We start from the raw sequence: 12571 nt of genomic DNA, 5'->3' as shown, positions 1-12571 counted from the left end.
GTAGATAGAGAGAAACTGTTCCCATTCGTGAAAGGATCGAGAACAAGAGGAAACAGATTTAAGGTAATTGGCAAAAGACGCAATGGTGACACGAGGAAAACCTTTTTCACGCAGTGAGTGGTTAAAATCTGGAATGCACTGCCTGAGAGTGTGGTGGAGGCAGGTTCAATCGAGTCATTCAAAAGAGAATTATATAGTTATTTGAAAAGGAAGAATGTGCACAGGGTTATGGGGAGAAGGCAGGAGAATGACACTAAGTGAATTGCTCACTAGGAAAGACAGTGCAGACACGATGGGCCTAATGGCCTCTTTCTGTGCTGTAATGATTCTGTGAAATAAATGCAAGCTGTTATTATTATTGATAGATTTTTGTTAGGTAAGGGTATTAAGGGTTACAGAACAGAGGTGCGTAGATGGAATTAAGATACAGATCAATTATGATCTAATCAATGGAATAATTTTGAGGGACTACATGGCCTACTCCAATTCCTATGTTCCAAATGTCTAACTATCTATTCATCTCTTTATCTATCCATTCATCCTTTCAAAAATGCATTAATTAAAACCTTACTTATGCCACATGTTTTCGATCTCATATTTCAGGCGTCACACATTCTGGTCTAGAATTTCCCTCCTCTGCTTTGGAGGAATCAGCTAAAGAAGATTGAATCATAGAGTCAAAGAGACATTTACAGCACAGAAGGAGGCCATCTGCCCATTGAGTCCATGCCAGCTCTTCATGGAGCAATCCAGTCAGTACCATTCCCCCATTCGATCCCCGTGGCCCTGCAAGTTTATTTTCTTCAAGTGCTCATCCAATTTCCTTTTGAAATCATTGACTGTCTCCGCTTCCACCACCCTCATGGGCAGCGAGTTCCAGATCATTAACACTCGCTGGGTAAAAAGGTTCTTCCTCACCTTCTCCCTGCATCTCTTGTCCAAATCCCTCAGTCTGTGTCCCAAGTCCTTATACTATCAGTTAATGGGAACAATTTTCCTTGTCTACCTTATCTAAGCCTATCAGAATTTTGTACACCTCTGTCAAATCTCCCCTCAATCTCCTTTGCTCCGTGGAGAACAATCCCAGCTTCTCCAATCTAACCTTGTAATTAAAATCTCCCATCCCTGGAACCATTCTGGTAAACTTCCTCTGCATCCGGTCAAGGACTTTCAATTCTTCTTAAAGTGTGGTGACCAGAACTGGACGCAATACTCTAGTTGGGACCTAGCCTTTAGGCTTTATAAAGGTTCAGCATAACTTCCCTGTTTTTGTACTATATGCCTCTATTTATGAAGCCTAAGATCCCATATGCTTTACTAACCACTCTCTCAATATGTCTTGCCACCTTCAAAGATTGGTGCACCTGCACCCCCAGGTCTCTCTGTCCGTGCACACTCTTTAGAACTGTGCCATTAAGTCTATGGGCTGAAATTTATACTCACGCCGCTGAAATCGGCGGCAGGCAAAAACAATGGCGACCCGCATCGCGTAGCTGCTACGATATTAAGTGCGGCGGCTCATTTAAATAGCCTGATGGGCCGCCCCCCCCCCTCCTCCCCCACCACCCAATGACATGGAGGGGGCGGGCTGTCTGTCCCGGCAATGGCATCAGCTGCCTGTGCGCAGACGCTGACACCATTTCTAAAGGGCTTCAAGCCCTACCATTCCATTTAAATATTTAAAGAGACATTTAATTAAAAAAATTAAACACATTTATTCTGCTCCTCTCCCAATCCCCCAATAACAATTAAATTAATTACTTGCTCTCTCCCTCCCAAAACACTTACCTTGTCCACCTGACCTTCTCCCCCCCCACCCCAAAGTACATAAACTTTAAACTATAACCCTTCCCACCATCCCTTACACCAATGATATTACTTTGACCCTGCTGCCCCACAACTCCCGCTCTGAGAAACTTACCTCCTCCCCCTTCCTCGCCAGTGCTCCGTCTCGATTCCCCGGACGCGGATCCAAAGACACGAGAGTGCCGGCCAGCAGCAAAAAGATTGCACCAGGACAGATGGTGGGAATGTAGGTCTCATTAATTAATTGATTTTAATTAATTTAAATATTTAAATGACGGTCCTATCGCCGAGCGGCGGAAGACCACCACAAGGCCTCACCACAGCCTGCGATATCGGGCTCGGCCTTCCTGGTGTCGGTGTGCATGGCGACCCTCTCCCAGAGGCATTTTTTGGACTCCGCCACCACAACCCCTGACGTTGGGGGATCTGTAAAATTCAGCCCTATATTTCCTCACCCTATTCCTTCTGCCAAAATGCATCACCTCACACTTGTCTGTATTAAATTCCATCTGCCACTTGTCTGCCTATTCTAATAGCCTATCTATGTCCTGTTGCAGGTGGTTTCTATCATTCTTTTATTCTTTCTTGTATTACATCAATAATAACTTGCATTTATATAGCACCTTTAACGTTGTAAAATGTCCCAAGGAGAATAACCAGACAAAAATGATCAAATTGTGTTTGATAACTCACCTGTAATGTGTCTTGGGATGTTTTAATGTTTTAAAGTTGCTATATAAATGCAAGTTGTTGTTCTTAGTATTTCCCAGTCTGGGTCAGTACCGGATGTGTTCAGGGGCCCCCAAAGGGTCTAAAGCACAGGCACAGACTCTGGATGCCTGTACTTCAGCCTTTACCAACATGGCAGGTGGCGCTTTTCAGGCGTGGCGTGAACAAATGTCTAGAGCCCCATTTATTTTTCCCTTATTGGAAAAGTTGCCTTTGAATTCAGACTCCAGTAAACTTAGAATGGTATCCAAACTCCCTCTGGGTGCTGTGGAGAATCAGATGTATGTGGCCTATCCAAGTTGAAGTCTTGGTTTCTTCCCATACTGAGACGCCTCATTCTTATTCTTTTATTTCAGTCCCAAGAGGTGGGTGGTTCTGGCAAGGCCAGCATTTATTGCCCATCCTATTTGCCCTTGAGAAGGTGGTGGTGGGCCTTCTTCTTGAAGCAGTAGTAACAGTTTTGATGTAACTGTGTGGTTCACTCGACCATTTCAGAGGGCGTTTAGAAGTCAACCAACTTGATGTGTGACTGGAGCCACATAGAGGCCCAGACCATGTAAGAACGGCAAGTTTCCTTCTCTAAAGGATGTTAGTGAACTAGTTGGATTTTATGAAAGTCCAATGGCTTCATGTTAACTTTTATTGATACCAGCTTTTTATACTTTTTTAAAACTGAATTCCCATCCTCCATTCTTATTATTTTGCTTTATTTCTCGAGTTTTTTCCCCCTCTCTGCTCCTGAAAGCTGCAACTCTTCCTGGATTAAATTAACTCTTCTGTTTTCCAGGTGCATGTGTGGTAGTATAGTGAAAGAAAAAAAGAAAGACTTGCATTTATATAGCGCTTTTCGTGACTGCCAGACATCTCAAAAGCACTTTACAGCCAATGAAGTAATTTTTTTGAAGTGCGTTACACTGTTGTAATTAAGGAAATGCAGCAGCCAATCTATGCACAGCAAGATCCCACAAACAGCAATGTGATAATGACCAGATAATCTGTTTCAGTGATGTTGATTGAGGGTTCAACATTGGCCAGGACACCAGCAATAACTCATTTGCTCTTTTGTTGAAATAGTGCCATGGGATCTTTTACATCCACCTGAGAGGGCAGGAAGGGCCTCCGTTTAACATCTCACCTGAAAGACAGCACTGCTGATAGTGCAGCACTCCCTTAGTGCTGCACTGGAGGGTAAGCCTTCATTTTTGTGCACAAGCCCTGGAGTGAATTTTGAACCCAGAACCAAGAGTGCTGCCAACTGAGCCACAACTGATATTCCACTGGTTATGGGACTGGCCCATTAACCTGGCAATCAAGTATTAACACACTTAATAAATCTGATACTCTACAGCCATCACTCCTTAGATTGTCATAAGAACCTAGCTTGCCTCAAGAATGTCCTTTAGGGAAGAGGACCTCCTATCAATCCCTACCTGGTCAGAACAGCCTATTACTTGAGTCCCAAATGTCCTTTGAAGAAAGAATAACTTGCATTTATATAGTGCTTTTCATGACCTCAGGATGTCCCAAAGCACTTCACAATTAATGAAGTACTTTTTGAAGTGTAGTCACTGTTGTTATGTAAAATGTGGCTTAGTAAGACACTCAACTGTAAAAACAAACACTCAAGAAAAAAGCCCACCACCACCTTCTGAGACCAATAAATGCAGACCTGCACCTTGAGAACAAATAAGAAAAAGCAACAACATTGAAATGGAGGGTCTCTGGGGCCTAGACTGTTGTTATTCAACATCTAACTGCACACATTTTCACCAGGAGTCATTGCACTATAATCAAAAGCAAGAACACAAGCTGTTTTTTTGTGTGTTTATTTTCTCTATCCTTGTCTACAGTCTCTGAGGTCAATAGTGGTGAGCGCACCATTACCTCAACGGAGATGGGCCCTGGGAATGACCCGTCTATCGGGGTTAATACCACACCAGGCAGAGCGCTTAGTTAGTGGGAGAGACAATAATTTATTTTTGGCAGTGCTGACCATTAAACAGTTTTAAGGTTGTAACTTGGTATCAATACGAAACAGATTAGTGAGAACAATCACTAAAAGCCTTCGCTATTACAGACAGGAAATGTCACTTAAGTCCATGTGGAGAGCTCAGACATATTCCTTCAGAGGGTAACCAGCTCCTGGGTTCTGATTCGGCACTGAAGACTGATTTGCTTTGTAACTCTTCCGATAAGCTTGTCTGTATTCACTCTCTGTGGGGTAAGAGCAACAGAGAAAGGCTCCTCCAATACTAAGGAAACAAGTAGCAGACCAGCCCAGGTAAAGAGCATCTCCCAGCTCCCACTTCAGACTCTCCGGCACTAGTGGATTGTAAAAATCCGTGATGATGTTGTGTGCAACCCGCGACACAGGAACCAGAACACACAGCCCAGCCAGGATGAAAAAGGAGCCAGCAACAGTGGCGACACAACCCTTCAGCCTGTGGTCATCCCCAGCACAGTATGTACACTTCATTCCCACCGTCGATACCATGATGGCTAGAAGTCCCAAGGAAATGGCCAGACACATGAGGGCCCTTGCCATCTGCACATCCCCAGAGAGGTCAAGCATGGAGTCGTACATATCGCACACCAACCTGCCCGATGTCTGTTGGTAGACACAGGTCATCCAAATCCCTTCCCATGTGATCTCTGTATTCAGTATGGTGCTTCCAATAAATGGTGTGATCTTCCACTGTGGCATTCCTGTAACTGCGCAGCCACACATCCATCCTATTACACCCATTAGGAACCCAAGAAATTCCAGGACAGTGCTGGCCATTATCTTCACAATTCCACTTATCTCTCTGTTGTTCTCTCTCCCTCTCTCTCTATCTTTCAGTCTCTATCATTTGTTCAGTGTATCTCTATTATTCAGTTTCTTTCAGTCTCTCCCTTTCTCTCTCTCTCTCTTTCTGTCTATGTCTCTGTCTCTCTATCTCTCTTTTTCTCTCTAACTACATTTCTATCTCCCTTTCACTCTGTCTTTCAGTCTCCTTCTCAGCTTTTTCCACTCCGTCTCACTTTCTCTATCGCTCTATTTCTCTCCTCTGTTTCTGTGTCTCTCTCTTTCTCTCTCTCTTTCTTTCTCTCCCTGTTTGACACTTCTGTCAGATCCCAGGATATTTCACTGGATGTTGTTGCCCAGATCACATCTGCACATTACATATTAGAGCCAATCAAGAAAAGTTCTTGAACCAAAATACAGAGGTTTGATGTTCGGCAGCCTGACCTCCAGGCACAAGAGGAAGCTTGAATGATGCAGCTAGCAACTCGTAGAACTGTACCTGCGTCGGAGGATGGATTTCTGTTTGGGGGGGTGGGGGTGTGTGTGCAAGGTGACAGAGCACAAAGAAATAGGGAACCAATGATGTCAAATGGAATTTTAATTAAACAGTCGATGTTCTTATTACTGGGCTGTTATGAACAAATACTAACACTTAAACATGAAACCAGATAAAATCTCCCTGACAATCTATTGAATCAAATTTAGAGAATTTATGATGCCAGCTTTTAATAGTACCTCACAATTCATGAAAACAATTCACATCGAATGCCTCTGACTTTGAAAGAAATAGTATTTAGAGGAACAGAAGTGTACAACTGGAACGTATTCTTCTTTCAAAGCAAAAAATCTATTTATTCCTAAACCCCCTGTGAACTTATTTGGACCTATTAACAAAAACTCAAAACAGTAGTATATTGATGCAAAACACAAGTGCAAAATGATGATTGAAATCTCAATTCATTTTCTTGAATACATTTCCATTGCACCCAATTTTTTTACTTGGTTTGAGGTTTGTGGGACGATAAGATGCTGTACACAGATCAGAAGGGCTGCAGTGTCCAAGTGTTGTGCTAGCAAAACACTGATAGTAATGCAGAGACAATATCGGATATAACAGGAGAGACGCCTGTCTCAATGGCATCACCGATTACTGTCAACTCATGACACTGGCCTCAGATGAACGAGCAATTGAAACTGTTTTTGTTATGTAAGAAGATAAGAAATAGGAACAGGACTAGGCCATACAGCACCTTGAACCTGCTCTGCCATTCAATAAGATCATGGTTGATCATCTACCTCAAGTCCACTTTATCACCCTATACCCATCACTTGATTCCCTCAGTGTCCAAAATCTATTGATCTCAGTCTTAATTAAACTCAATGACTGAGCACTCAGAGCTCTCTGGGGTAGAGAATTCCAAAGATTCACAACTCTCTGAGTGAAGAAATTTCTCCTCATCATAGTCCTAAATGGCTGACCTGTTATCCTGAGACTATGACCTCTAGATCTAGACTCTCCAGTCAGGGGAACCAGTCGCTCAGCAACTACTCTGTAAAGCCCTCTAAGAATATAGGTGGTGTAGTGATTAGCACCGCAGCCTGATTGCTCCAGCGACCTGGGTTCAATTCTGGGTACTGCCTGTGTGGAGTTTGCAAGTTCTCCCTGTGTCTGTGTGGGTTTCCTCCGGGTGCTCCGGTTTCCTCCCACAGCCAAAGACTTGCAGGTTGATAGGTAAATTGGCCATTATAAATTGCCCCTAGTATAGGTAGGGGAATTGTGGGGATGTGGTAGGAATATGGGATTAATGTAGGATTAGTATAAATGGATGGTTGATGGTCGGCACAGACTTGGTGGGCCGAAGGGCCTGTTTCAGTGCTGTATCTCAAAATAAATAAATTTTATACATTTTAATGAGATCACCTGTCATTCTTCTAAACTCCGGAGTGTATAGGCCCATTCTATTCAATCTCTCCTCTTAGAAAAACTCTCTCATCCCAGGAACCCAGCTAATAAACCTTTGTTGCACCCCCTGTAAGGCAAGTATATCCTTTCTTAGGCAAAGAGACCAAAACTGTACACAGAACTCTGGGAGGAGTCTCACTAAAGCTATATATAATTACAACAAGACTTGCTTTCCATTATACTTCAATCCCTTTATGATGAAGGGTAACATATCGTTTGCCTTTCTAATTGCTTGTTAACTCTCTGTGACTTGTGTACAAGAACCTCCAAATCTCTCTGCATATACCAACATTGGATACATAGGATTCTGGAAATTTTGACAGGTATTTTGGGGATCACATTCTGCAATTTCATCCATTTTTGTCCCCATGGAAACCACAAACTATTCATCTCTCCCTTGATGTATGCAGTTTGCTTTCAAATCCATTTCAGGGGAAAACAATTTATCAAGGCTTTAAGAAAATCAATACATGTGCCTGATGGTGAGATGTGAGACTGTAGAGTGGGGGATTTTTAATGGCTGACTGCCCTTTTCCTTGAATAAGAAATAGCCAAGCAGCAAAGGAAAAAGCTGTCGGGGATCTGGGACACCCATTTTCCTGCCCGATTCAATTTTCAGGATGGCCTTTAAATGGGTGTCAAACACTCCCACCCAAAGCAGGCAGAAGCCTGTTTAATGATAGAAATTGAGCTCCTGTGCTTTTGTCGGTTGTAGGATCCTCATTCCAATCTTCATGGAGTAATGGGTGAAACATATAATACGCATGCTGGTCTCAGATTTTCCGGGTGTTGTCTGAGCTAACCGGCTTAAAGGCACCGCTGATGGCTGCCTTGAAAAGATAAGTTTTTATTTTATTTCTCACTGATTTTCCGCTCCCTAGCCCAACATCTGCTAAACCCCTGGCTGAGATTGATTAATTCAAAGTCAACAAGGGCTGGAACCTAATGCTGGGACCTTATGATCTGCAGGATGTATTCATTTCCCCCATCCCATTAAAGTCTCATTCTCAATTGGAGTGAGAACTATTTCCAAGTTGTAATCTCAGTTAAATTGTATCCTTTTTAATGCGGTTACACAGGAAGAAATGTATCATTGCCAAATATGAGAAATGGTTTAGAGCTATTGGCTATGATTTCCCTGATAACCAGGTATAAAGAACAAATAGTCAAATATCATCTGCATAATTACATCGATTCTGCAACACAGAAACAGGCCATTTGGCCCAACTGGTCGAGGCCAGTGTTTATGCTCGATACGAGCTTCATCCCAACCGTCTTCATCTCACCCTATCAATGCACTTGCCTATTCCCTTCTCCTTCATGTACTTATCTAACTCCCCATATGCACTTTGCCCTTTGCCAAAAGGCGCTTGCAATAGCCAAGGTTCGAAAGTCACATAAAGATCAGCAGCAACCAACACTGATGGCTCCACCCAACTTAGAAGATCGATTGAGGAGGACTGCCTTCAGGAGGCAACAAAGCGCCTGAGGAGGGACCAAACCTATCCTGAATCCAAAACAAAACTTACCAAGTACTTAAACTCAATGGTGTCTTCTGAGCATCTGTCCTGATTGACATGTTGCAAAGCGTACCTTTTTCCTACTTTATCATGTGACAAGCCCCCAGATGCTGCCCTAGTCCTTCCTCACCCTCACAAAACCTTCCAACTTGGTGCACAGTGAGTTTCAAGTGTACAAATTCCTAATGTCCTGATAAGAAATTCCTTTTGTTCTCTATTTTAACGGCAGTGTTAGCCAGGTTAATTAATGCCTCTATTAAAACATTAGGCAAAGAAGTGTCCTACAATTGTGTTCCATACTCATGGTCCAATATCAGAGAGTGAGCTCTTTAAAAATTATTTGCCAAAGATCTTCCTTTAATTCTGCTGTGAGCACCTTGGCTGAAATTCAGCTGTAATCTGAGACAATGATATCCACTTTCCCTGTAATACTTTCCCCTTTTCATTTAATGGAAACATTAGCTGGCATTAAGGAGATGGATAACTTTCCATTTTAGTATGCACTGCTTTGCATAAAAGAGTCCTCAAAGCTTGAATAGAAAAACAAACCTTGGGTTCACTGGTCACGCCGCAAACCTTCCTAACATTTGTCTCTTTGACAGCTGTGTTGAGCTCTACCATTGCTGAAGTGAATGCAACTCCACTACTCGAGGGATTTGTCAACCCAAATCTTATCCTTATCAGGAAACAAACTCCTGTGAGCTCGCAATCTAAAGCTGAGAGCCTTCATATAGTAACTTGATCTGGATTATCATTGTCAGCTCCAGGAGCATGGAGCGAGGAGGGAGTCCATAGATGATGAAATGAACAGAAGACATGAAAATCAAAGTGATCCACCGCAGAATGTTAAAAGAATTTCTAGTTTATATCACTGCTTCAGCCAGGAATGTGCTGCTGTTAACATTTTATTTTTATCTCTGAAATCGTAAAGCAGCTCCTCGCCCTTTTCAACATCCTGCTTGGACCATTGTTACTCCTGGAAGTGTTAATTTATGACAGAGCAGCACACCCTGTGTTGCCCGGTACCAGAATGTTCACAACTGTGACGTCCTATTTGACCCAAAGTTGAGCTTCTGACCCACATCCTCTCCATCGCCAAGACCACCTACTCCCAATTCCTTAACATCGCTCGTCGCCACCTACGCCTCAGCTCACCTATTCCTGAAGCCCTCATCCATGCCTTTGTTACCTCCATACCCAACTATTCCAATGCTGCCCTAGGCAACCTCCTACCTTGAATCCTCCATCAACTTTAACTTCAGCTTTTCCAAAACTGGCACACAAGTGCCAGGCAATAACTATCTCCAACAGGAGAGAATCTAACTATCTCCCCTTGACATTCAACAGCACAAACATTGCTGAATCCCCCACTGTCAACATCCTATCATTGACCAGAAACTGAACTGGACCAGCCACATAAATATTGTGGCTACAGAGCAGGTCAGAAGCTGGAAATTCTGTGGCGAGTAACTCACCGCCTGACTCCCCAGTGTCTGTCCACCATCTACAAGGCACAAGTCAGGAATGTGATGCAATACTCTCCACTTGCCTGGATGGGTGCAGCTCCAACAACACTTGATAAGCTCGACACCATCCAGGACAAGCAGCCTGCTTGATTGTCACCCCATCCATCACCTTTAAACATTCATTCCCTCCACCACCAGTGCACAGTGGCAACAGTGTGTACCATCTACACGATGAACTGCAACAATTCACCAAGGCCCCATCGACATCACCTTCCAAATCCATGACCTCTAACACCTAGAAGGACAATGGCAGCAGACGCATGAGAACACCAGCACCTGCAAGTTCCTCTCCAAGTCACACACTGTCCTGCCTTGAAACTATATCCTTCAGTGTCGCTGGATTAAAATCATGGAACCCCCTCCCTAACACCACATGGACTGCAGCAGTTCAAGATGGTGGCTCACTACTACCTTTTCACAGACAATTAGAGATGGGTAATAATTGAAGGCATTGCCAGCTATGCTCACATTCCACAAACAAAAAAAATTCTGCTGCCCATATCCTGACTTGCACCTCGTTCCATTCATCCATTGCTAACTATGTATGCTCGCTAACCTACGTTGAACTCCCCATCTGGCAACGCCTCAATTTTAAAATTCTCAGCCTTGTTTTCAAATCTCTCTATGGCCTCACCCCTCCCTACCTCTGTAACCTCCTCCAGCCCTACATGCCTGCGAGATCTCTGCAGTCCTCCAATTCTGGCGTCTCACGCATCCTCGATTTTCATCGCTTTACCATTGGTGGCCATGCCTTCAGCTGCTTAAGCTCTAAGCTATGAAATTTCCTCCCTTAACCTCTCTGTCTCTCTATCTCTCGCTTCTCCTTTCAGACGCTCTTAAAACTTACCTTTAGCCCTAATATCTCCTGGCTCCTGGTTAAACTACATCTCAATTTAAAAATTCTCGTCCTTATTTTCAAATCCCTCCATGGCCTCGCTGCTCCCTATCTCTGTAATCTCATCCAGCCCTGCAACCCTCCGAGATATCTATGCTCCTCTAATTCTGTACTCTTGAGCATCCCCAATTTTAATCACTTCACCATTGGTGGCCGTACCTTCAGTTGCCAAGGCCCCAAGCTCTGGAATTCCCTCCCGAAATCTCTCCACTTCTCTACTTCACTTTCCTCCGTTAAGACACTCCTGAAAATCTACCTCTTTGACCAATCTTTTGGTCATCTGCCCTAATAATTCCATATGTGGCTTGGTGTCATATTTGACTTATAATGCCTCTGTGAAGCACCTTGGGACATTTCATTATATTAAAGATGCTATATAAATGCAAGTTGTTGTTAGGTGGCTCAGTATCAAATTTTGTTTCATGATGCTCCTATGAAGTGCCTTGGAATGTTTTACTGCATTACATAAATGGAAGTCATTGTTGTCGGCACATACAAGTAGGGAAGCCCTCCCTTGATCTTCGTATATTTCTTTCTTGAATCTAAGGTTATTTCGCTCACTAAATAAGCTGTATATCTCCAGCTCCCCAAAATTGTGTTGTGGAATCTTCACAGGAATAACTTATAAGAGTAGGCAACTAAGGAGAATTTCATTTTAAGGATACCAGACTGTCTCAATTACCCATGTCCTTCATAACAGCTTCCCAGGAGAATTCACCTTACACAGGTCAGGAAATCATGGGGGCTGTTTATTCCCAAATACCTGAAGCTATTCACCATTCTGTATAATAGGAGTGTTTCTTCAGTGTTAGGCAGTAGTTTCTGTCCCAATTTCTTTTCAGTGAATCCTTTTTCTAAATAGTGCCCTTCATTCCTAATCAGAATGAAGATATTTGAAACGGAGGGTAGAGGGATTGAAACAGCAAATTGAGGGTAAAGAAAGCCTTTATACAAGTACTAATAAGATGAATGGAATGCTGTGCTAGGGAAGAGCATTTATAAGTGGTGATTGAAGGCTTGAGTGAAAAGATGGATTTTCAGAAGGTTTTAAAGGAGCAGAGAACGATAGAGAAATGTGGGGGTGCATTTAGGAAGGGAGGGTTTTAAGTAGGGAGGACATTAGGTAAGGAGGACATTAGGTAAGGAGGGGTTTAGGAAGGGTTTTAGAGAAGGCAGTCCAAGCAGATCTGTTACCAATTATTGGCTGAAGGGAAGTGGGAATGTACAGGAGACCTGAGTGAGAGACTGAAGTGTATGGAAAGGGAAAGAAACTTGGAGAAGATTGAAGAGTGACGGTGGAATTAAGCTATGGAAGATTTGAAGACAAGAATGACAATTTAAATT

The 12571-nt window shown here is 43.1% G+C and overlaps 1 protein-coding gene across 1 annotated transcript; it reads right to left on the bottom strand.

The window, feature by feature from the left end:
• Nucleotides 1-4645: 4645 nt before the first annotated feature.
• LOC137347048 (claudin-3-like) lies at nt 4646-5357 on the bottom strand. The gene has a single exon (XM_068011054.1). It carries the CDS (start codon nt 5315-5317, stop codon nt 4646-4648), a length of 672 nt encoding a protein of 223 aa, XP_067867155.1. The 5' UTR covers nt 5318-5357.
• Between the last annotated feature and the right edge of the window lie 7214 nt (nt 5358-12571).

The sequence above is a fragment of the Heterodontus francisci genome, chromosome 31 (genome assembly GCF_036365525.1).
Source record: "Heterodontus francisci isolate sHetFra1 chromosome 31, sHetFra1.hap1, whole genome shotgun sequence".
NCBI classification, from domain to species: domain Eukaryota; kingdom Metazoa; phylum Chordata; class Chondrichthyes; order Heterodontiformes; family Heterodontidae; genus Heterodontus; species Heterodontus francisci.
Note: the sequence above shows the minus strand (reverse complement) of the source record. Positions and strands in the feature narration are given on the sequence as shown.